General features: G+C 44.9%; 1 protein-coding gene across 1 annotated transcript; it reads right to left on the bottom strand.

Moving 5' to 3' along the window:
* Positions 1–729: 729 nt before the first annotated feature.
* On the bottom strand, positions 730–25,450 carry LOC311116698 (uncharacterized protein). Its single transcript, XM_084191743.1, has 15 exons — positions 25,366–25,450; positions 23,691–23,744; positions 23,244–23,548; positions 22,964–23,037; positions 22,712–22,836; positions 14,725–14,815; positions 10,683–10,801; positions 10,364–10,530; positions 9,340–9,418; positions 6,600–9,234; positions 6,183–6,303; positions 5,620–5,765; positions 1,946–2,033; positions 1,286–1,334; positions 730–1,174 (listed from the first exon to the last, which is right to left on the bottom strand). Exons 2-15 carry the CDS (start codon positions 23,698–23,700, stop codon positions 1,068–1,070), a joined length of 4,116 nt encoding a protein of 1,371 aa, XP_084047869.1. The 5' UTR covers positions 23,701–23,744; positions 25,366–25,450; the 3' UTR covers positions 730–1,067.
* Positions 25,451–25,455: the final 5 nt, after the last annotated feature.

The following is a 25,455-nucleotide window of genomic DNA, read 5'->3' as shown; positions in this document are numbered from 1 at the left end:
TCGTGGGTAGGGCTGTGACGTTTATTGGCCAAACAAATGACAGTGGTCACTGTAATATGGAATCATGTAGTAACCAAAAAAGTGTTAAACAAATCAAAATATATTTTATATTTGAGATTCTTCAAATAGCCACACTTTGCCTTGATGACAGCTTTGCACACTCTTGGCATTCTCTCAACCAGCTTCATGAGGTAGTCACCTGGAATGCATTTCAATTAACAGGTGTGCCTTCTTAAAAGTTAATTTGTGGAATTTCTTTCCTTCTTAATGCGTTTGAGGCCAAAGTTGAACCGGTGGTAGTATATACTGTAGCACTGGTATTAGGTACCTCACTCACTAGCTTTGTGGCTGCTTCGAGCTGCTGTTTTTTAGAAAAGGTTTTAGCCTACTTAATATGACGATATGTGGTCGTCTCCCCTACCTTAGTTTAATGCACTTACAAGTCATGTCTGCCAAATTATTAACATGCAAAAAGCCTTTTTGTGACAGGCTACATACACACTCTGGTTTGTCATCGTCAGACCTCGCTTCTTAACACGCTTAACCCGGAAACACCGTTCAACTGACGACCGATGTCACCCTGCAGGCGCCCCGGCCCGCCACAAGGGGTCGCTAGATCGCGATAAGCCAAGTAAATTAATTCTGAAACTCAAGCATTACAGAACACACCAGAGGGTTTTTTATCTTTGCCTGTACTCTGTGAAAAAGTATTGGAAACAACCACCATGAACAAAATTGTCGTCTTAACATTTATTGTAAAAAGGCTCTGCATTCAGGGGGCACAATATATAAAAATACATTTTAAACCCATTTTAAAACAACAGCAGTGGGGATTGAATCACAGAACGTAATTGACAACTACACAGTGTATATAGATATAAAAATATTGACACTGTTACAGCATTTTCATTTCCTGTTTTAAAACGTAATCATCCAAACAGGGTGTATAAGTACAAACCATAGCTAAATGTTTTGCAACAAAAACTAGCGTTTCTTATTAGACAAACTCAGATATGTCCCTCCCCTTTTCGGCCTGCTTGGAGTAAAGAGACCCATAAATCTGCAGCTCAGTCATCATCCATAAAATAATAGTCCTCTTCTTCCCCACTTTCCACTGAATGGTCCTCCTTGTCAGGGAACATTTCCCACACCACAAAAGAAGAATCATTCTCTGCTGAAACACAAGTAAACATATTATTGAGTGAATAAGGTTTCCAAATTCTCAAGTTCTGCAAGTGTAAAATACATCAATACAAAATCTTCATTCAAAAAAAAGAACACTGACCGGTGTTGCATCTCTTCAAAACACGTTTGGCTGATGGCGTTGGCGTGTACTAGATGGAAAACGCAGAAAAACATTTAATAACATTCTGTACATACCAGTGGAGGCTGCTGAGGGGAGGACGGCTCATAGTAATGGCTGGAACGGAGCAGATGGAATGGATTCAAACGCACGGAAACCATGGAAACCATGTGTTTGATACCATTCCGCTCCAGCTATTACCACGAGCCCATCCTCCCTAATTAAGGTGGCACCAACCTCCTGTGGTATATACATCCTGTTTAACAATAATAATTATATTGGCATATTCATATGACAAAACAATAAAACAGTGAACTACTTTAAAAAGATCTCCCCTCCGGACTATCACCTTTTCCCCAGAGCACTGCACTAGACAGTTGTTCCTGGCATCCTTTACATTTTTAAAATTTTTAGTCATTTAGCAGACGCTCTTATCCAGAGCGACTTACAGTTAAGTGAGTGCATACATTATAATTTTTTTCATACTGGCCCCCCCGTGGGAATCGAACCCACAACACTGGCGTTGCAAACGCCATGCTCTACCAATTGAGCTACATCCTTGAGACGAGTTCATTTTCACAATGGCCCCAGACACACTGTATATATGACTGAGCCCTTCTTTTGTCGATAAGCTCCTCCTACCTTTGAAGCGGCCCCCAATTTATGCAGCTTCGCCTGGTCTTTTTTCATTCTTTTTTGAAGTTGGTAGATATACTTGTCATCGTTGTCTCTGAAAATGTTTATGAAAAGTTTCTGATTTTACAATGGTGTGAGAAAACCAACATATTTACTGGTAGTACCACCTGTCTTGTAATAACAGTCTATTATGAGTGACTGATTTAAAAAACAAACAAACAAACATGTCAATGAGTACGTTTACAAGCACACTAATAATTTGATATTAAACTGATTATAGCAGAAGGCCAAGTATGGCATCAGTCATGTAAACACCTTACTCTGCTTACCTTACTCTGCTTACCTTACTCGGCGTAAGGTCATAATCGAAGTAAGCATATGCAGATTAAAACTAGGGCTGTCAAAAATAGCGCGTTAACGACGTTAATTAGTTGTTTGCTGTTAATTACGTCAATTTTTTTAACGCATTTCACGCATGCGCAGTGTGACAAATTATTCAGGTCAGGAAAGTGGTTGGGAGCTAGAGGCGAGATGGGGCAAGGTGAGCAAAGTGGGCCTATTGACGGATTCAAATATAAAAAGAATGATGATGGTACAGTTAACAAGTACAAGGTTATTTGCAAGATTTGTAAGAAGGAGTTTCAATTTCACCGGAGCTGTTCAAGCTTGAAGTACCATGTCAACGCCAAACATGCGTTTGCTGGGCCGTCAGATTCAGCAAGTGGTTTGCGCCAGACCACGCTGAATGTTTGCAGGCAATTAACAAAATCAACCTCAGATAATTTGATATCTAGCCACTCCTGCAACCACTGTTCCCTGTGAACGACTTTTCTCAGTTGCAGGTCACATTGTGAACAAGAAAAGGTCAGCTTTACTTTCAGAAAATGTGAACAAGTTAGTTTGCCTCAGCAACTGGCTGAAAGATGATGAAGCTCAGTAGATTTGAAAGGTGATGTTCAAACAAAAAGACCAGTTTCAGTGCAACATGTTATAGTAGTTAGCAACTGGATTTTTGAGCAACTGGATTAAAGAATGGAGGAAAAGGTAAAAGATTGTTCTTTGGTTTGATTTAAAAGTTTTATTGAAAATGTTTTTTTCCACAGATGACTGAAATTGTGCAAAAATGTGGTAGGTCACTGTTATGATTTGACTACATTTATTGCTTTCTGTTCAATTGAATACTGTAAATTGTACATCCTGGTTAAGAGGAATGCCAAAGAGGAAGTGATGGAACATTACAAAGACAAATATTATGGTGTGTAGTATGTTTCAGCTTGATTTAAAACACCATTATTTGGCTGTGTTAATAAACAGACATAATATGAAAATTATGTATCTGTGTCCTGTTATTTATCTTTTGGTATGCATTTCAGAAAAAAAATGGTTAGGATTCAGGTGTAATTGCAAATAGTGATTAATCATGATTAATCCACAGAAAATTCTGATTAATTTGATTAAAAATTTTAATCATTTGACAGCCCTAATTAAAACATCTGGTTTTCTGAGCAACCTTTCCAACTATTAGGACATGACCTTTCCAACTATTAGGACATGACCTTTCCAACTATTAGGACATGACCTTTCCATCTATTAGGACATGACCTTTCCAACTATTAGGACATGACCTTTCCATCTATTAGGACATGACCTTTCCATCTATTAGGACATGACCTTTCCAACTATTAGGACATGACCTTTCCAACTATTAGGACATGACCTTTCCAACTATTAGGACATGACCTTTCCAACTATTAGGACATGACCTTTCCAACTATTAGGACATGACCTTTCCAACTATTAGGACATGACCTTTCCAACTATTAGGACATGACCTTTCCAACTATTAGGACATGACCTTTCCAACTATTAGGACATGACCTTTCCAACTATTAGGACATGACCTTTCCAACTATTAGGACATGACCTTTCCAACTATTAGGACATGACCTTTCCAACTATTAGGACATGACCTTTCCAACTATTAGGACATGACCTTTCCAACTATTAGGACATGACCTTTCCAACTATTAGGACATGACCTTTCCAACTATTAGGACATGACCTTTCCAACTATTAGGACATGACCTTTCCAACTATTAGGACATGACCTTTCCAACTATTAGGACATGACCTTTCCAACTATTAGGACATGACCTTTCCAACTATTAGGACATGACCTTTCCAACTATTAGGACATGACCTTTCCAACTATTAGGACATGACCTTTCCAACTATTAGGACATGACCTTTCCAACTATTAGGACATGACCTTTCCATCTATTAGGACATGACCTTTCCAACTATTAGGACATGACCTTTCCAACTATTAGGAAATGACCTTTCCAACTATTAGGACATGACCTTTCCATCTATTAGGACATGACCTTTCCAACTATTAGGACATGACCTTTCCAACTATTAGGACATGACCTTTCCAACTATTAGGACATGACCTTTCCAACTATTAGGACATGACCTTTCCAACTATTAGGACATGACCTTTCCAACTATTAGGACATGACCTTTCCAACTATTAGGACATGACCTTTCCAACTATTAGGACATGACCTTTCCAACTATTAGGACATGACCTTTCCAACTATTAGGACATGACCTTTCCAACTATTAGGACATGACCTTTCCAACTATTAGGACATGACCTTTCCAACTATTAGGACATGACCTTTCCAACTATTAGGACATGACCTTTCCAACTATTAGGACATGACCTTTCCAACTATTAGGACATGACCTTTCCATCTATTAGGACATGACCTTTCCAACCATTAGGACATGACCTTTCCATCTATTAGGACATGACCTTTCCAACTATTAGGACATGACCTTTCCAACTATTAGGACATGACCTTTCCATCTATTAGGACATGACCTTTCCAACTATTAGGACATGACCTTTCCAACTATTAGGACATGACCTTTCCATCTATTAGGACATGACCTTTCCAACTATTAGGACATGACCTTTCCAACTATTAGGACATGACCTTTCCAACTATTAGGACATGACCTTTCCAACTATTAGGACATAACCTTTCCAACTATTAGGACATGACCTTTCCAACTATTAGGACATGACCTTTCCAACTATTAGGACATGAACAGCTTAATCGCCGTTCCAGCAGTGTATTTGATCTGTGTATGTGCTAGCACCGGTACCTTCCTAATATGGAGTTACACCTTCCTAATATGGAGTTGCACCTTCCTAATATGGAGTTACACCTTCCTAATATGGAGTTACACCTTCCTAATATGGAGTTACACCTTCCTAATATGGAGTTACACCTTCCTAATATGGAGTTACACCTTCCTAATATTGAGTTGCGCATGTAAACGTTTAAACCAACTATTATATTAATCTGACTATCCACAATAATCATATTGTTGTGCATGTAACCGTGCTCAATGAACATAACAGCGCACATTACAAATGAAATGCAGTATTCAAATCACTCATTACTATAAGCAGTGATTGGGTTAGCCTTTCCTTTCAGAATATATGCCATTTTAGCAGACGCTTTTATCCAAAGCAACTTAGTCATGCATGCATCTTACGTACGGGTGGTCCCGGGAATCGAACCCACTATCCTGGCATTGCAAGTGCCATGCTCTACCAACTGAGCTATAGAGGACCACCATGTCGGTGGGATAGTTGCATTTACCTGTTCACCGAGCCCATCATGCCGGGCGTGATGTGGAGACACTGAGGAGTTTTCACTGATGGGAAGCGTGATGAGCTGGGGGTTTGTGGGTCTTGCTCAGAGCGCATGAACACATCCTCTTTCCCTTTGGGAGACACTGTGGGCAACTGATTCACAAGAGAGCACATTCAGTTCGGGCACCCCATTTCTGATTGCTACAAGATTGTTGTTAAGCGGTCAGCCGTCTTGAAATATCAATTTGGTACCCAAGCTTTTAGACATGGGAGAGAAGCAATCTATCAGCTGTTGTTAAATATACATTTTGCACATGTGAGCAACATGACAATCTATCTCTAAATGTTTGTTAATGACACAGCTGTCGGAAGAATACAATACAACTGCAGTGTGCGGAGACTTCTTTGAATTTTGCTGAATGTATTCTTTGACCTGTATTCTTTGACCTCCAGCACCACATAATGTACATATATGAAGAAAAAAAATATATGCAATATTTTCCTTAAGAAACTCAAAACCCGGCAACATTGCTGAGTGGTTGAAACGGCGCAGCCCGGGGGGAAACGCACCTTGACCCGCTTGTTCTGCATGGGCGAGCTGTTGAAGATGTCATCGTGGTCATCCTTGGCCACCACCATGGCAACGTTCACCCAGAAGTCATTTGTGTTTTTGGGAAGTGACGTCACAGCCCTGAAAGCCAAACGTACGCACAAGAAGTTGACATACACTCGTGTTTCTGTATAAACAAGGCAATTGCCACACATTTAAACGTGCTAGCTAATTTGAAACTTTTCTTCAACATTGTGCATTATAAAAAAGGAGGCTATTGTTTAACCAGAGTTGAGTAAACCGAGTGATGCATGTGACGCACGCAATGCATTGGATAACATACTTTCTCATCTACTTCAAATATTATGGTTATTTGGCTGCTCACTGCCATTTGCTTGTACAAAATGCCAATATGTAGACAATTGTAGCAAACTTACTCATGTAGTCTCAACAGTTGTGTCTCTGTCCACTGATCTCCATTTCCTTCCTTTTCTCTCTGCTGAACCCTGAGGAATTTGCTGCCCTTTCCCCTCAGTGTCTGCGGGCCGGCCCTTTTACTCAATTCACTCTTCCGGTCGTCCTGGGAAGTCGACGAATCACTCGATGCTGCCTTGGAGTCTTCCGGAACCCTTCCACGTGTCCTCTTACCCCGTGGCTTTATGGGTCCCGATTTGAATGCCTTGGGTTTTTTCTTCTGCGTGAAGTCGTCATCGGACTGGGACTCTCCGGCAGTACCGCGACCACCGTCCTGAACGTTCCTACTCCTACCCACGGAGGCTGAAACGGTCTTTGTGGGCGCAGGTTTCCCTGTGTCTTTCCTTTCCATCACGATGTCATCCCAGAGTTTTGCTGGGAGCTTCTTCTGAGGACTGACCCTATTCTTTGACATATCAAGCACTCTCGGAGGGCCTACTTTTTTTGAACCCTTGACTCGTTTCCCCGGTAACAGCTCTGAGGATGTATTGGCGTTGTCCGAGTTGTCATCGGCGCTCTGTTTGTTAGCGCCCTGGCGAGAGCGACGTGGACGGGTCGGGAATTGCGGGGCAGGGTCTGCGTACGCGGCCAGCGCTGCTGCACCCTGAAACCTTGGGCTGGTCTTCCTGGGCCGTCCCCGGTGCTTGGGAGAGAGGATCACATCAGACTTGGACCTCTGAGATGCTGGGCTCACCCTCTTGGGTCTTCCTCTGCCCCTGTGAGAGGGGTTCTCGGGCTTAGACCACTGAGAGTTTGGACTGGCTTTCTTCGGTCTTCCTCTGCCCCTGTGAGAGGGGTTCTCGGGCTTAGACCACTCGGAGTTTGGACTGGCTTTCTTGGGTCTTCCTCTGCCCCTGTGAGAGGGGTTCTCGGGCTTAGACCACTCAGAGTTTGGACTGGCTTTCTTGGGTCTTCCTCTGCCCCTGTGAGAGGGGTTCTCTGGCATAGACCACTCAGAGTTTGGACTGGCTTTCTTGGGTCTTCCTCTGCCCCTGTGAGAGGGGTTCTCTGGCATAGACCACTCAGAGTTTGGACTGGCTTTCTTGGGTCTTCCTCTGCCCCTGTGAGAGGGGTTCTCGGGCTTAGACCACTGAGAGTTTGGACTGGCTTTCTTGGGTCTTCCTCTGCCCCTGTGAGAGGGGTTCTCGGGCTTAGACCACTCAGAGTTTGGACTGGCTTTCTTGGGTCTTCCTCTGCCCCTGTGAGAGGGGTTCTCGGGCTTAGACCACTCAGAGTTTGGACTGGCTTTCTTGGGTCTTCCTCTGCCCCTGTGAGAGGGGTTCTCGGGCTTAGACCACTCAGAGTTTGGACTGGCTTTCTTGGGTCTTCCTCTGCCCCTGTGAGAGGGGTTCTCTGGCATAGACCACTGAGAGTTTGGACTGGCTTTCTTGGGTCTTCCTCTGCCCCTGTGAGAGGGGTTCTCGGGCTTAGACCACTGAGAGTTTGGACTGGCTTTCTTGGGTCTTCCTCTGCCCCTGTGAGAGGGGTTCTCGGGCTTAGACCACTCAGAGTTTGGACTGGCTTTCTTGGGTCTTCCTCTGCCCCTGTGAGAGGGGTTCTCGGGCTTAGACCACTCAGAGTTTGGACTGGCTTTCTTGGGTCTTCCTCTGCCCCTGTGAGAGGGGTTCTCGGGCTTAGACCACTGAGAGTTTGGACTGGCTTTCTTGGGTCTTCCTCTGCCCCTGTGAGAGGGGTTCTCGGGCTTAGACCACTCAGAGTTTGGACTGGCTTTCTTGGGTCTTCCTCTGCCCCTGTGAGAGGGGTTCTCTGGCATAGACCACTGAGAGTTTGGACTGGCTTTCTTGGGTCTTCCTCTGCCCCTGTGAGAGGGGTTCTCGGGCTTAGACCACTGAGAGTTTGGACTGGCTTTCTTGGGTCTTCCTCTGCCCCTGTGAGAGGGGTTCTCGGGCTTAGACCACTCAGAGTTTGGACTGGCTTTCTTGGGTCTTCCTCTGCCCCTGTGAGAGGGGTTCTCGGGCTTAGACCACTCAGAGTTTGGACTGGCTTTCTTGGGTCTTCCTCTGCCCCTGTGAGAGGGGTTCTCGGGCTTAGACCACTCAGAGTTTGGACTGGCTTTCTTGGGTCTTCCTCTGCCCCTGTGAGAGGGGTTCTCGGGCTTAGACCACTCAGAGTTTGGACTGGCTTTCTTGGGTCTTCCTCTGCCCCTGTGAGAGGGGTTCTCGGGCTTAGACCACTCAGAGTTTGGACTGGCTTTCTTGGGTCTTCCTCTGCCCCTGTGAGAGGGGTTCTCTGGCATAGACCACTGAGAGTTTGGACTGGCTTTCTTCGGTCTTCCTCTGCCCCTGTGAGAGGGGTTCTCGGGCTTAGACCACTCAGAGTTTGGACTGGCTTTCTTGGGTCTTCCTCTGCCCCCGTGAGAGGAGTTCTCCAAAGACATGGACCTGTGAGGCTCTGGGCTGGCCTTCTTGGGCCTTTCGGGGCCCCTGGAAAGGGCGTTGTCTTCAGCCTTACACCGCCAAGACTCAGGGGCCGTGTGAGGGGGGTTCTCCTCTGGCTTCAACCTCAGAGGCCTGTGATAAGCCTTCACCTTTCTCAGTGGCACAGTCTCCTCGTCACTGGTGTCACCTCGCAGCCTCTCTGTAGAACATCACACTGTCAAATACAATGTAGTACCCATCTTTGTTGCAGCTGGAATATGAGGATAAATGCATTCCCAAGCTTATGTATAGAAAAACAACATACCTTCCGCTGGAGGTAAGAACACCTTGGCCGGTTTTGGTGGTCCGTCTAACAATGCTCTGGCTACAGGTGTACTGACTTGCTGAGAAAGTAGGGAAATAGCATATCAATTAATTATTTTACCAGGTAAGTTGACTGAGAACACATTCTCATTTACAGCAACGACCTGGGGAATAGTTACAGGGGAGAGGAGGGGGGATGAATGAGCCAATTGGAAGCTGGGGATGATTAGGAGGCCATAATGGTATGAGGGCCAGATTGGGAATTTAGCCAGGACACCTACGTTAACACCCCTACTCTTACAACAAGTGCCATGGGATCTTTAGTGACCACAGAGAGTCAGGACACCTGTTTAACGTCCCATCCGAAAGACGGCATCCTGCACAGGGCATTGGGATATTATAATTTTTTAGACCAGAGGAAAGAGTGCCTCCTACTGGCCCTCATCCAGGGACCGACCAGGACCAACCCTGCTTAGCTTCAGAGGCAAGGCAGCAGTGGGATGCAGGGTGGTCTGGTCTCCCATCCAGGGACCGACCAGGACCAACCCTGCTTAGCTTCAGAGGCAAGGCAGCAGTGGGATGCAGGGTGGTCTGGTCTCCCATCCAGGGACCGACCAGGACCAACCCTGCTTAGCTTCAGAGGCAAGGCAGCAGTGGGATGCAGGGTGGTCTGGTCTCCCATCCAGGGACCGACCAGGACCAACCCTGCTTAGCTTCAGAGGCAAGGCAGCAGTGGGATGCAGGGTGGTCTGGTCTCCCATCCAGGGACCGACCAGGACCAACCCTGCTTAGCTTCAGAGGCAAGGCAGCAGTGGGATGCAGGGTGGTCTGCTGCTGGTATCACTCTACAACATTGTGTCCCAAACCTCTGATTTCGCCCAGCCGTTCCGCTTGTTGGATGTATTCCACAACTAGAACACCTGATTCAACTAACGAAGGCCTTGGTGATTAGTGGATTGGCTGGGGATACAGTGCTCTACAATAGAAAACTAAACGAAGCAGAGCACCACGGAGCAGCAGCTTACAGAGTAAAGCATAGACGACTGGTCATAACCCCCATGAATGGTGACGTTCATGTTGCAATCCAAGACGACTCTGGCCCCTTTCCAGTACTCCAGAGGGGTTTTGAGAAGCCGGACACTCCAGGAAACCTTAGCACTGCTCACCGCACTGGTGGCACTGCAAGGAGCAGCTGTAGGACAAGGTAGATTAAACATAAAACAGGATGGTTATCGCTACCTTTACAGAGAAATACCAACCAATCAAATCTTTGATAAAACAAGAGACATGAGTACTACCAGTATAAATACAGTGAGCATTTGTGATGCCAACTTTTGGACTCACGTGTCTTCGTGGCGTTTGGCATTTGGGATGTGGAAGACTGCTTCTTGGTGGAGAGGTGTTTTTGGTTCTGGGGTGTTGCCAGGTCCTTACTCCCCTTTTTAGAATTTTCAGCTTCTGAACTGCATTTGTCATTAAAAACAATTGAAGACAAAGCAGAAACACTGGATGTTAACACAACAGATATGACTACAACACTTAGTTAAACCCGAGTAGCCGAACAGAGAGAGATGTGTTTTTTTTTTTTTTTTTTAAGAAAATGGAGAACAAGCTATGAAGGAAAAATAGGAGTTTTCAAATCAAATTGTATTTGTCACATGCACCGAATACAACTGCTGTAGACCTTACCATGAAATGCTTACTTACGAGCCCTTAACCAACAATGTAGAGGTTTTTTTTTAAAGTTCAAAAAATGTGCTAAATAAACTAATGGAAAAACAGTAACACAATAAAATAACAATAACAAGGCTATATACAGGTTGTACCGGTACCGAGTCAATGTGCGGGGCACAGGTTAGTCCAGGTAATATGTACACTGCTCAAAAAAATAAAGGGAACACTTAAACAACACATCCTAGATCTGAATGAATGAAATAATCTTATTAAATACTTTTTTCTTTACATAGTTGAATGTGCTGACAACAAAATCACACAAAAAATGATCAATGGAAATCAAATGTATCAACCCATGGAGGTCTGGATTTGGAGTCACCCTCAAAATTAAAGTGGAAAACCACACTACAGGCTGATCCAACTTTGATGTAATGTCCTTAAACAGGTCAAAATGAGGCTCAGTAGTGTGTGTGGCCTCCACGTGCCTGTATGACCTCCCTACAACGCCTGGGCATGCTCCTGATGAGGTGGCGGATGGTCTCCTGAGGGATCTCCTCCCAGACCTGGACTAAAGCATCCGCCAACTCCTGGACAGTCTGTGGTGCAAAGTGGCGTTGGTGGATGGAGCGAGACATGATGTCCCAGATGTGCTCAATTGGATTCAGGTCTGGGGAACGGGCGGGCCAGTCCATAGCATCAATGCCTTCCTCTTGCAGGAACTGCTGACACACTCCAGCCACATGAGGTCTAGCATTGTCTTGCATTAGGAGGAACCCAGGGCCAACCGCACCAGCATATGGTCTCACAAGGGGTCTGAGGATCTCATCTCGGTACCTAATGGCAGTCAGGCTACCTCTGGCGAGCACATGGAGGGCTGTGCGGCCCCCCAAAGAAATGCCACCCCACACCATGACTGACCCACCGCCAAACCGGTCATGCTGGAGGATGTTGCAGGCAGCAGAACGTTCTCCACGGTGTCTCCAGACTCTGTCACATGTGCTCAGTGTGAACCTGCTTTCATCTGTGAAGAGCACAGGGCGCCAGTGGCGAATTTGCCAATCTTGGTGTTCTCTGGCAAATGCCAAACGTCCTGCACGGTATTGGGCTATAAGCACAACCCCCACCTGTGGACGTCAGGCCCTCATACCACCCTCATGGAGTCTGTTTCTGACCGTTTGAGCAGACATGCACATTTGTGGCCTGCTGGAGGTCATTTTGCAGGGCTCTGGCAGTGCTCCTCCTGCTCCTCCTTGCACAAAGGCGGAGGTAGCAGTCCTGCTGCTGGGTTGTTGCTCTCCTACGGCCTCCTCCACGTCTCCTGATGTACTGGCCTGTCTCCTGGTAGCGCCTCCATGCTCTGGACACTACGCTGACAGACACAGCAAACCTTCTTGCCACAGCTCGCATTGATGTGCCATCCTGGATGAGCTGCACTACCTGAGCCACTTGTGTGGGTTGTAGACTCCATCTCATGCTACCACTAGAGTGAAAGCACCGCCAGCATTCAAAAGTGACCAAAACATCAGCCAGGACGCATAGGAACTGAGAAGTGGTCTGTGGTCACCACCTGCAAAACCAGTCCTTTATTGGGGGGTGTCTTGCTAATTGCCTATAATTTCCACCTGTTGTCTATTCCATTTGCACAGCAGCATGTGAAATGTATTGTCAATCAGTGTTGCTTCCTAAGTGGACAGTTTGATTTCACAGAAGTGTGATTGACTTGGAGTTACATTGTGTTGTTTAAGTGTTCCCTTTATTTTCTTGAGCAGTGTATATGTAGGTCGGGGTAAAGTGACTATGCATTGATAATAAACAAAAAGTAGCAGCAGTGTATGTGAAGAGTGTGAAGGAATGTGAATGTGTGTATCTGTTTTGTGTGGGTGTCCACGTGTGTGTGTTGTAGTATGTGTGAGTGTGTGGTTAGAGTCTAGTGAGTGTACACTGAGACGGTGAAAGAGAGTCAGTGCGAAAAATTATAATACAATAATGGGGTCAATGCAAATAGTCCGGGTAGCAAATTTGATTAAGTGTTCAGCAGTCTTATGGCTTGTTCAGGAGCCTTTTGGTCCCAGACTTGGCGCTCCGGTACCAGAGAGAACAGTCTATGACTTTGGTGGCTGGAGTCTGACAATTTTTAGGGCCTACCTCTGACACCGCCTGGTATAGAGGTCCTGGATGGCATGAAGCTCTGTCCCAGTAATGTACTGGGCCATACGCACTACCCTCTGTAGTGCCTTGCGGTCGAATGCCAAGCAGTTGCCATACCAAGCGGTGATGCAACCAGTCAGGATGTTCTCGATGGTGCAGCTGTATAACTTTTTGAGGATCTGAGGACCCATGCCAAACATTTTCAGCCATGCCCTCTTCATGACGGTTGGTGTTTGGACCATGATAGGGCCTTAGTGACACCAAGGAACTCGAAGCTCTCGACCAGCTCCACTGCAGTCCCGTCGATGTGAATGGGGGCGTGCTCGGTCGTCCGTTTCCTGTAGTCCACGATCAGCTGCTTTGTCTTGCTGATATTGAGGCAGAGGTTGTTGTCCACACTGCCAGGTCTCATTGTCGTCGGTGATCAGGCCTACCACCGTTGTGTCGTCTGCTAACTTGATGGTGTTGGATTCGTGCGTGGCCATGCAGTCGTGGGTGAACAGGGAGTACAGGAGGGGATTAAGCATGCACCCGAGGGGCCCCCGTGTTGAGGGTCAGTGTGGCAGATGTGTTGTTACCTACCCTCACCAGCTGGTGGCGGCCCGTCAGGAAGTACAAGATCCAGTTGCAGACGGAGATGTTCAGTCCCAGGGTCCTTAGCTTAGTAATGAGCTTTGAGGGCACTATGCTGTTGAACGCTGAGCTGTAGTCAATGAATAGCATTCTCACGTAGCTGTTCCTTTTGTCCAGATGGGAAAGGGCAGTGTGGAGTGCGATAGAGATTGCGTCATCTGTGGATCTTTTGGTGCGGTATCCGAATTTAAGTGGGTCCAGGGTGTCTGGGATAATGGTGTTGAGGTGAGCCATAACCAGTCTTTCAAATCATTGGATGGCTACAGATGTGAGTGCTACGGAGCGATAGTCATTTAGACAGGTTATCTTGGCGTTTCTGGGCACAGGGACTATGGTGGTCTACTTGAAACATGTAGATATTACAGACTCAGTCAGGGACAGGTTGAAAATGTCAGTGAAGACACTTTCCAGCTGGTAGCGCATGCTCTGAGTACGCGTCCTGGTAATCCATATGGTCCTGGAGCCTTCTGAATGTTAACTGGTTTAAAGGTCTTACTACATGCTCTGAGTACGCGTCCTGGTAATCCGTCTGGTCCTGGGGCCTTCTGAACGTTAACTGGTTTAAAGGTCTTACTACATGCTCTGAGTACGCGTCCTGGTAATCCGTCTGGTCCTGGGGCCTTCTGAACGTTAACTGGTTTAAAGGTCTTACTACATGCTCTGAGTACGCGTCCTGGTAATCCGTCGGGTCCTGGGGCTTTGTGAATGTTGACCTGTTTAAAGGTCCTACTCACAGTTTTGGTGCAGGTACAGTTGACTAGCGCAAAAATAATAGTGGATACTGTTGAAAATAACATCCTATGTAACTTATCGATCCCCCCCCCCCCCCCAAGCATCTCAGATTAGGAGCGTTGATCTAGGATCACTTTGGCCTTTTCGGTCACATGGGGACCTGATCCTAATCGGCCCTGACCACAGAGACACAACTTACCCATTTGGCTCGGACAAAAAGCGCTCAAGGTATTTCTTCCAATTCTTTGGGAAGCCAAAGAGAAACTTCTTCAACAGCCATGTTGGGAGTTCTGGACGAGGAGAAAGGCACAAAAACAAGAATAAATAATGTATTTATTTAACTCATTTTCGGTTAATTGAAAATGAAACCTTGTTTAAAATCTCTTTCTCAAACAGGCAATACAGAGATGGTAACAAAAGAATTGTTCTCCCCCAGAAAATACAATAAACATTACAACTAATATTATGGTTGAACTCAAATGTACTGGTTGATAAAATACCTGTATTTATGGAAAATGTGTTTGAAAAGGGAGTTTTGTTTTTAAATTAAATTGTAAATTGGAATGGTAGCGTTGTCTTACATGGAGCTATCGGATATGTATGGGATGGTCTGCTCAATACAAGATTTCAACCAATTGATTACAGCATTACCCCAAAAATGGAGGAGGCAGTGGGAGGAGGTAGTGGTCTGTCTGCCCAATATAAAGGATCAAAACTGGCGGAGGAACACAAATAACATAAATAGGAAAGTATAGCAGTTTCATTTGAGGACCAGGATGTTGACAGCTGTGCCATACAGAGATTTTTGATGTACCGATTCCATGGCACAGTGTGTAGTGACATCAGAAAGTATTCATACCCCTCGACTGTTTGGAGATCTTGTTGTGTTACAGCCTGAATTTAAAATGGATTCAATTGAGATTTGTGTCACTGGCCTACACACAATACTAATGAAGAGTATCATAAAATACATTTTTAAAAAACAGCAAGGGGTGGCGGTACTTGGATCGTTATTTTTTTTAATGCTAGTGCCTTAAAAAAAATTGCAATATTTTGAGAATAAAGAGGCATTCTTTTTTCGAGAAAAAACTAACGTATGGGCAAAACAAACAAATGGCTATCGATGTAATGATCTAATAAACTCATTCAAAACAGGCGTCACTGTGCACTCACGCTTATCAATCTAATAACTTGCACACCACCAGGTTTCCCCCTGGCAATTTCAGACTAGGCATACACTCTTCTAACGCCCCATGGTGTGTTCTTGGCACTGAACGCAAAGAGCTTGGGTTGAGTCCCTGTCAGTCTGCCCTCCGAATTCGCTACCAAGTTCTGCTGCGTAGCCTAGATGAACACCTTGCAAAAAAATCTGTGCGTAATGGAAATTATCTTGGGATCCTGACTATGCGTGTGTATGTATCACATGTCAAACTGCTCTCCAAATTAGCTGCAACACCGCTATTTTCAGCACACTATAAACCAAATAGCGGACCACTAGATTGAGTACCTTAAACCTGTAGGCTAATCTTACGTTACACAGTGGTCAAGTGAAAGTACCTATCCAACCGCTGTGGGAGGAATGAACAATGAAAGCAAGGGTTTTACACAAGTGTCTGTGGGAGAAGCCAACTCAAGGACCACTCCTGCAGGCGCAAACCAGCTAATCTGAGGCGCTGTTTGAATATATTCATGGCTGGTCTAAATACAGGCCTATTAGATAAATGATGATAGGCTATAAAGAAATAATCACTGATCTGTCATGACTTTTATTTCACCTTTATTTAACCAGGTAAGCCAGTTGAGAACAAGTTCTCATTTACAACTGCGACCTGGCCAAGATAAAGCAAAGCAGTGCGATAAAAACAACAACAACACAGAGTTACGTATGGAATAAACTAAACGTACAGTCAATAACACAATAGAACATCTATATACAGTGTGTGCAAATGTTGTAAGTTCTGGAGGTAAGGCAATAAATAGGCCATAGTGCAAAATAATTACAATTTAGTATTAACACTGGAGTGATAGATGTGCAGAAGATGATGTGCAAATAGAGATACTGGGGTGCAAATGAGCAAAATAAATAATGTAAATAACAATATGGGGATGAGGTAGTTGGGTGGGCTAATTACAGATGGGCTCTGTACAGGTGCAGTGATCGGTAAGCTGCTCTGACAACTGATGCTTAAAGTTAGTGAGGGAGATAAGTGTCTCCAGCTTCAGAGATTTTTGCAGTTCGTTCCAGTCATTGGCAGCAGAGAACTGGAAGGAATGGCAGCCAAAGGAGGTGTTGGCTTTGGGGATGACCAGTGAGATATACCTGCTGGAGCGCATACTACGGGTGTGTGTTGCTATGGTGACCAATGATCTAAGATAAGGAGGGGATTTGCCTAGAAGTGATTTATAGATGACCTGGAGCCAGTGTGTTTGGCAACGAATATGTAGTGAGGGCCAGCCAATGAGAGCGTACAGGTCACAGTGGTGGGTAGTATATGGGGCTTTGGTGACAAAACGGATGGCACTGTGATAGACTACATCCAATTTGCTGAGTAGAGTGTTGGAGGCTATTTTGTAAATGACATCGCCGAAGTCAAGGATCGGTAGGATTGTCAGTTTTACGAGGGCATGTTTAGCAGCATGAGTGAAGGAGGCTTTGTTGTGAAATAGGAAGCCGATTCTAGATGTAACTTTGGATTGGAGATGCTTAATGTGAGTCTGGAAGGAGAGTTTACAGTCTAACCAGACACCTAGGTATTTGTAGTTGTTCACATATTCTAAGTCAGACCCGCCGAGAGTAGTGATTCTAGTCGGGCAGGCTGGTGCAAGCAGCGTTCGATTGAAGAGCATGCATTTAGTTTTACTAGCGTTTAAGAGCAGTTGGAGGCCACGGAAGGAGTGTTGTATGGCATTGAAGCTCGTTTGGAGGTTTGTTAACACAGTGTCCAATGAAGGGCCAGATGTTTACAAAATGGTGTCGTCTGCATAGAGGTGGATCTGAGAGTCACCAGCAGCAAGAGCGACATCATTGATATAGACAGAGAATAGAGTCTGCCCGAGAATTGAACCCTGTGGCACCCCCATAGAGACTGCCAGAGGTCCAGACAACAGGCCCTCCAATTTGACACATTGAACTCTATCTGAGAAGTAGTTGGTGAACCAGGCGAGGCAGTCATTTGAGAAACCAAGGCTATTTAGTCTGCCAATAAGAATGCGGTGATTGACAGAGTCAAAAGCCTTGGCCAGGTCGATGAAGACGGCTGCACAGTACTGTCTTTAATCGATCGCGGTTATTATATCATTTAGGACCTTGAGCGTGGCTGAGGTGCACCCATGACCAGCTCGGAAACCAGATTGCATAGCAGAGAAGGTACGGTGGGATTCGAAATGGTTGGTGATCTGTTGGTTAACTTGGCTTTCAAATACCTTCGAAAGGCAGGATGGATATAGGTCTGTAACAGTTTGAATCTAGGAGGGGATGACCGCGGCAGCTTTCCAATCTCTGGGGATCTCAGACGATACGAAAGAGAGGTTGAACAGGCTAGTAATAGGGGTTGCGACAATTTCGGCGGCTAATTTTAGAAAGAAAGGGTCCAGATTGTCTTATAGCTGTAGCTTAGTGGTTAAGAGCGTTGTGCCAGTAACCGAAAGGTCGCTGGTTCTAATCCCCGAGCCGACTAGGTGAAAAATCTGTCGATGTGCCCTTGAGCAAGGCACTTAACCCTAATTGCTACTGTAAGTCGCTAAGAGCGTCTGCTAAACGACTATAAATGTAAAAATGTAAAAATGATTTGTAGGGGTCCAGATTTAGCAGCTCTTTCAGGACATCAGCTATCTGAATTTGGGTGAAGGAGAAGCAGGGGGGGCATGGGCAAGTTGCAGCAGAGGGTGCAGAGCTGGTGGCCGGGGTAGGGGTAGCCAGGTGGAAAGCATGACCAGCCATAGCAAAATGCTTATTGAAATTCTCGATTGTCGTCGATTTATCGGTGGTGACAGTGTTACCTAGCCTCAGTGCAGTGGGTAGCTGGGAGGAGGTGCTCTTATTCTCCATGGACTTTACAGTGTCCCAAAACTTTTTGGAGTTAGTGCTACAGGATGCACATTTCTGTTTGAAAAAGCTAGCCATTGCTTTCTTAACTGATTGTGTATATTGTTTCCAGACTTCCCTGAAAAGTTGCATATCGCGGGGGCTGTTCGATGCTAATGCAGTACGCCACAGGATGTTTTTGTGCTGGTCAAGGGCAGTCAAGTCTGGGGTGAACCAGGGGCTATATCTGTTCTTAGTTCTGGATTTTTTGAATGGGGTATGCTTATTTAAGATGGAGAGGAAAGTACTTTTGAAGAACATCCAGGCATCCTCTACTGACGGAATGAGGTCAATATCCATCCAGGATACCCGGGCCAGGTCAATTAGAAAGGCCTGCTCGCTGAAGTGTTTTAGGGAGCGTTTGACAGTGATGAGGGGTGGTCGTTTGACCGCAGATCCATTACGGACGCAGGCAATGAGGCAGTGATCGCTGAGATCCTGGTTGAAGACAGCGGAGGTGTATTTAGAGGGTAAATTAGTCAGGATGATATCTATGAGGGTGCCCATGTTTATGTATTTAGGGTTGTACCTGGTAGGTTCCTTGATAATTTGTGTGAGATTGAGGGCATTTAGTTTAGATTGTAGGATGGCCAGGGTGTTAAGCATATCCCAGTTTAGGTCACCAAGCAGTACGAACTCTGAGGATAGATGGGGGGCAATCAATTCACATATGGTGTCCAGGGCACAGCTGGGGGCTGTAGCAAGCGGCAACAGTGAGAGACTTATTTCTGGATAGGTGGATTTTTAGAAGTAGAAGCTCAAACTGTTTGGGGACAGACCTGGATAGTATGATAGAGCTCTGCAGGCTATCTCTACAGTAGATTGCAACTCCGCCCCCTTTGGCAGATCTATTTAGACGGAAAATGTTATAGTTTGGGATGGACATTTCTGAATAGCCTAGCATAATATCTCCTTTAACTAACAATCTATCGGTAATGTCTTCAAGGATGGAAGGAATGAAGGAGGTTTTCCCAAAACAGGGACATCGTCTCCGTTACAGGCTATTTGTCTCGGCTATACCGCTAATTTAGGCTCCCACTGGTTCACCTTATAGAGGATAATGGCTAGACTGGTTGGCTGTTAGGTTAAAATAATGTAATGTAAAATTACTGTCTCAAATCAAATGTTATTTGTCACACGCGCCGCATCCAACAGGTGTAGACCTTACAGTGAAACACTTACTTACAAGCCCTTAACCAACAATGCAGTAATAGCAATAGTTTTCAGACGGGGCTTTATCCAAACCCCTGCCCTGTGGCTATGCAAGGTCCATGACAAGGGTTTGGGGGCAGCCCTTGAGCCTCACGGGGACGTGCAATCCTTCTCCACACAATCCGTGACCTACATTCACAAGACAATAAAACACAGGCTTATGAGGCTACTTCATTGGAAGTAGGCCTCATTAACATCGACGGGGCTGTAGTGGAGCGGGTCGACAGTTTCAAGTTCCTTGGTGTCCACATCACCAAAGTATCATGGTCCAAACACACCAAGACAGTCGTGAAGAGGGCACGACAACACCTTTTCCCCCTTAGGAGACTGAAAATATTTGGCATGGGTCCCCAGATCCTCAAAAAGTTCTACAGCTGCACCAGAGAGCATCCTGAACGGTTCCATCACCGCCTGGTATGGAAACTGCTCGGCATCCAACCGTAAGGCGCTACAGAGGGTAGTGCGTACGGCCCAGTACATCACTGGGGCAAAGCTTCCTGCCATCCAGGACCTCTATACTAGGCGGTGTCAGAGAAAGGCCCAAAACATTGTCAAAGACTCCAGCCACCCTAGTCATAGACTGTTCTCTCTGCTACCGCACGGCAAGCGGTACTGGAGCGCCAAGTCTAGGTAAAAAAAGCTCCTTAACAGCTATAAGAACAATTAATTAAATGGCCACCCAGACTATTTACATTGACCCCCCCCCCCCCCCCCGTTTATTTTTACACTGCTGCTACTCGCTGTTTATTATCTATGCATAGTCACTTTACCCCTACCTACATGTACAAATTACCTCGACTAACCTGTACCCCCGCACATTGACTCAGTACCGGTACCCCCTGTATATAGCCTCGTTATTGTTATGTCATTTTACTGTGTTACTTTTTATTTTATACTTTATTTTATTTAGTAAATATTTTGGCAACACATTTCTTGAACGGCATTGTTGTTTGAGGGCTTGTAAGTAAGCATTTCACGGTAAGGTCTACACCTGTTGTATTCGGCGTATGTGACAATCAAAATGTGATTTCATTTGATACACACAACTCCATGTCTCTTTGCAGTCTGACAACGCGCCATGAACGTTAGAATGGTATTGCTTTGGGGATACAGTGTGTGTGTGTGACGCCTGTTTGAACGAGTGTATTAGACCACCCCCCCCCCCCCCCCCCCCACCCACCCACAACACCCACCTGTCTCTACCTCATCCGAGTGGTTCCTCCTTCTGAAAATAATCTGTGGCACAACATCTTCCAGGTCCTAATAGGCCTACTTATAATAATATGGTTATTTTGTGCTAAAAGAGAAAGTATGTCCTTGTTACTGAAGCCAATTCTAAAGTATAGTTTCACCAGGTCATCTAACTGCAGGCATTTCAATGGTGGCACGCACAGCAACAGGGAGGGAGCCAGTGAGACATGAAAATAAATAATAATATGCCATTTAGCAGACGCTTTTATCCAAAGCGACTTACATTTATGCGTGCATACATCATTTTTTTTTTTGTGTATGGGTGGTCCCGGGGATCGAACCCACTACCTTGGCGTTACAAGCGCCGTGCTCTACCATGAGACATGAGGTTAACCAAATCCCCTACTTTAATCTTGAAATATAACTGCAACTTTATTCTTAAAATGTTGATCTATGGCAAGACTTGAAAATGGCTGTCTAGCAATGGTCAACAACCAACTTGCCACAGCTTGAAGAATTTGAAAAAATTAACAGAGACTTACCCAAAAAGCTGAAATCGCTGCCAAAGATGATTCTAACATGTATTGACTCAGGGGTGTGAATCCTTATGTAAATGAGGTATTTATGTATTTCATTTTCAATAAATTTGCTAAAAATTCTAAAAACATGTTTTCACTTTGTCATTATGGGGTATTGTGTGTAGATGGGTGAGAGAAAAAATCTATCAATTTTGAATTAAGACTAACACCACCATTTGGAAAAAGTCAAGGGGTATGAATACTTTCTGAAGGCACTGTATGAGCTGATATATAAAATGACGCAAGATTTCATACTTTCTGCTTTTCAGCTCAAATACAACCATTGCAGCTCTTGTTGTGAGGATACAGAATCAATAGACCATTTGTTTTGGTATTTCCCACAGGTTGCCTGCTTCTGGTCTCAGGTTCAGGAATGGCAGAAAAGCATAACATTAATCTAAAATGAACCCTATAAATAGCATTGTTGGGAGATTTGGAGAGACCTGGTCAGTAAATAGATAAAATATTAATACTATTAAGTATTTATCTTCAATTCGTAATCGGTGGATTCTATTTGATTAGATAGATTCAAATTGTATGTTAAACATCACAGCATAGTTGAAAGATATGAGGCGTAGAAATCCTAAGAGGGTGGCCAGCGGAAATAGGTGGGATGACCTGAGGGAAACCAAGGGTTGGAATTTGGAACCGGAGATGAGTGGGAGTGAGGGGTAAAATGACAGGCAATTTATTTATTTTTTTTAAACATGGGGGGGAAATAAAAAACTTTGACACTCGCTCACACAACCAAAACAAACAGCAAATGCAACCAACAAGTGTGTAGAGTCACAAGCTTGATGTAATCATTGTGTGCTAGGAATATGGGACCAAATACTAAACTTTTGACTACTTTAATGCACATAACTGAATTTGTCCCAATACTTTTGGTCCCCTAAAACTGGGCGACTATGTACAAAAATTGCTATAATTTCTAAACGGTTCACCCTATATGGATGAAAATAGCCCTCAAACTAAAGCTGAGTCTGCACTTTAACCTCGGTCATTATCTCATTTCAAATCCAAAGTGCTGGAGTACAGAGCCACAACAAAAAATGTGTCACTGCCCCAATATTTCTGGAGCTCACTGTATATTCCAAAATGGCTGATTATTTCTGACTTACGAGTTCCGCTGAAATCCGGGGTCATCTTTCCCACCAGGATGTAAATGCTGCCAGAAGCGGTCTTCAGGACGTTGGTTGAGATTCGCTCTGCGATGAGGTTGCTGTGCCAGGGCATCTGGTTGTCCCTTGGTGGAAAGCATAGAGGCAGTCTAAGTAAATGAATCAATGTTTGCTTTTACAAAAATAATGGCGTGTTAGTGAACCTGTGGTACCACTTCATATGATTCCGAGAAACAATCAAATTCTACTTACGCACGGACACCATCCACATACAACCTGCCTCTCCTACTCTTCAGGAGCCAGTGTCTAAGGTGAATCCCTGTAGCCTACCAAGCAAAAGACATTAATAGTTATATTAGGTAGATATCTATGGATATGCACGTCCTGATAGAAAAATGAAGTGCCATACAAGAGAACATTACCTACTTCCAAGCAAAAATACAAAGCTAACAGCAACAAACTCAGAGGAAACAGCACCAGTCATCAGCCTATAAAGCCAAAGGAAGCAGCGTCATCAAGACCATCTACTTACATTGGATCCAGTGGACTCTGCTAGGTGCTTGGCTTGGAATACAGCCTCCCGCTTCTTGGGGATGGAGATCTTCGGTGAGACCTGCAGGAGGGGGTCGTGCACCAGGTCTGGGAGGGGCTTGGGGGGAGGCTTATCACGGTAGAACCCACACTGGCTGAGGCCGGCATCTGGACTCGACAGAACGCCGGTCTCTGATAGGCCAGTGGGCACTGAGGTTACACTACAGGTCACGTTCACACTGGCGTCCTCTTCGGTGCCCCCGGTGGCATGTGCCGGGGTCGACATGCTGCGCACACGGGCACATCCTGTAAAAAGAAAGCGGTTATGAAAGATTGCTTTGTTTGTTGAGTCGACATCACATGTTGATAACAGTTGACTTATGGTGTTTGGGTAATTAGGACCAGAATAATGGAAGAACAGTCCCTACTCTACATTTCTAGCCCTCACCTCCTTTCATGGGATCCTGTGGGCTGCTCACTTGGTCCCTCTTTCGCCTTCCCTCTTTCAGAAGAGAAAACTTATTTGTTAGAGAATCCAGGCATGGCAGTCTATCCAAAACAACTTGTGACCCTGTGCAGAAAACAGAAACAAATCATTTTGCTTCTCAAAGTCTTAAATTAAAGTATTTCTGACATCCGAGCAACCTTGATTGACAATAATTGAGGATAAGAGAAACAACTCAACTTACTGTAAACTGATTAAAAATAAACCCCACCTCTTTAAGGAATACCTGGGATAGGATAAAGGAATCCTTCTACCCCCCCCCCCCCCCCCCAATTGTAAAGTGCTTATCCCACTGGCTGTAGGGTGAACGCACCAATTTGTGAGTCGCTCTGGCTAAGAGCGTCTGCTAAATGACGTTAATGTGCCCTTGAGCAAGGCACTTAACCCTAATTGCTCCTGTAAGTCGCTCTGGATAAGAGCGTCTGCTAAATGACTAAAATGTAAAATGTAATGTAATGATTCATCATGTACAATGTTGTGTGCCCCATTGCAATCTTCCGTTGACTTCGACCTATGCTTTGACGTTCTGTTGGTTGTCTGGGAGGCACTTTCGAAGTCTTTGAGGGGTGCTGGTTGTTGGATGTCATTTGAGCTGAGCAGAGTGTGCGGGTATGACAAAGCTTTCCTTTGGGACTTTGTTGAGAAAGCATCCAGAGCTGGGCCTTTATTTTGTGTATTTCTGTTGGTTTGCTTGAACGCACTACTACCTAGGTCTTTCAAGGGTGACGGTCGTTGAAGGTCTTGTGTGTGGACCATAAAGTGTGAATATGTCGAACCCTTGCTTGGCGATTGAACTGGTGAAAGGGTCATAGCCTCTGCCTCGTAAGTGAATTCAAGGTCCTCGTTTTCCTTTTGTTCATAGTTCACCCAAGGCTGATGTCGTTTTCTTGGCGAGTTCATTACTCCACCATGTTCTTCTTGGACTCGCTTTTCTCTGACCTGTTTTTCTCTCACGGGTTTAGGTGTTTTGGTCCTCTCGTTCTCAACCGGTATTCTCTCTGCCTGAACTCTAGATTTCATCCTCGCAAATACCTTGGCTGGGCTTTCACCGAGTTCCCTGGGTATCGGCTCGCTTGTCCTCAAAGCCTTCAATGCAGGGAAAATAATTCGGTCTCCACCAACTGGGTCTTCTTCATAAAAATAAGTTGCTTCTCTGTTGTATCTTGATGGAGTAAACATGTTTTTCACGATTTTGGACGACACGTAGAGAAATCTTAACTGGAGCCACTGAAATAAACTAGCAAGCGACATGCAACCACGATCTGATCATTTCAAAATGGTCCACTGTTTGCTGGTTTCTATGAGGGGAACAGAATACAATTATTTATTTGCTGGAATCTGGTTTTACTAGGCTAGCTGGCTGCTATAGCTTACATCGTACTAGCGTTGAATTACGCGGTACTAAAAACTGAAAGCCAACGACTGGATAACCAGCTAACATTAGCCAGCTTGCTGCTACAATGACATAACGTTATGTCGTTTCAAAGGTAAATTATTTGGTTGGCGCTTATTCCTGATTTACTCAATATATGTATTCTATATGACATACTATTTGTGAATTCATGCATTAATTATAAACTGTAAAATAGCAAACAATTAGCGACCTAGCGTTACTCACCGCAGAGATCCGTAATTTGAACTTCCCTCGAATGTCGTGTGATTGGACGGCATTTTCAAATGCGTCACTTCCGCCAAGAACTTCCGTTCA

This window comes from Coregonus lavaretus, assembly GCF_964263955.1.
Source record: "Coregonus lavaretus genome assembly, contig: HAP1_SCAFFOLD_706, whole genome shotgun sequence".
Classification (NCBI taxonomy): Eukaryota; Metazoa; Chordata; class Actinopteri; order Salmoniformes; family Salmonidae; genus Coregonus; species Coregonus lavaretus.
The sequence above is the reverse complement of the archived record's forward strand: the minus strand, read 5'-3'. Positions and strand labels throughout refer to the sequence as shown.

Coding starts and splice junctions, on each gene's coding strand:
- LOC311116698 (XM_084191743.1), bottom strand. Junction 23,038..23,243: donor CAGAGTCCACTGGATCCAAT/GTAAGTAGATGG, acceptor TTTGCTTGGTAG/GCTACAGGGATTCACCTTAG. Junction 14,816..22,711: donor CCCGGATTTCAGCGGAACTC/GTAAGTCAGAAA, acceptor CTCCTCGTCCAG/AACTCCCAACATGGCTGTTG.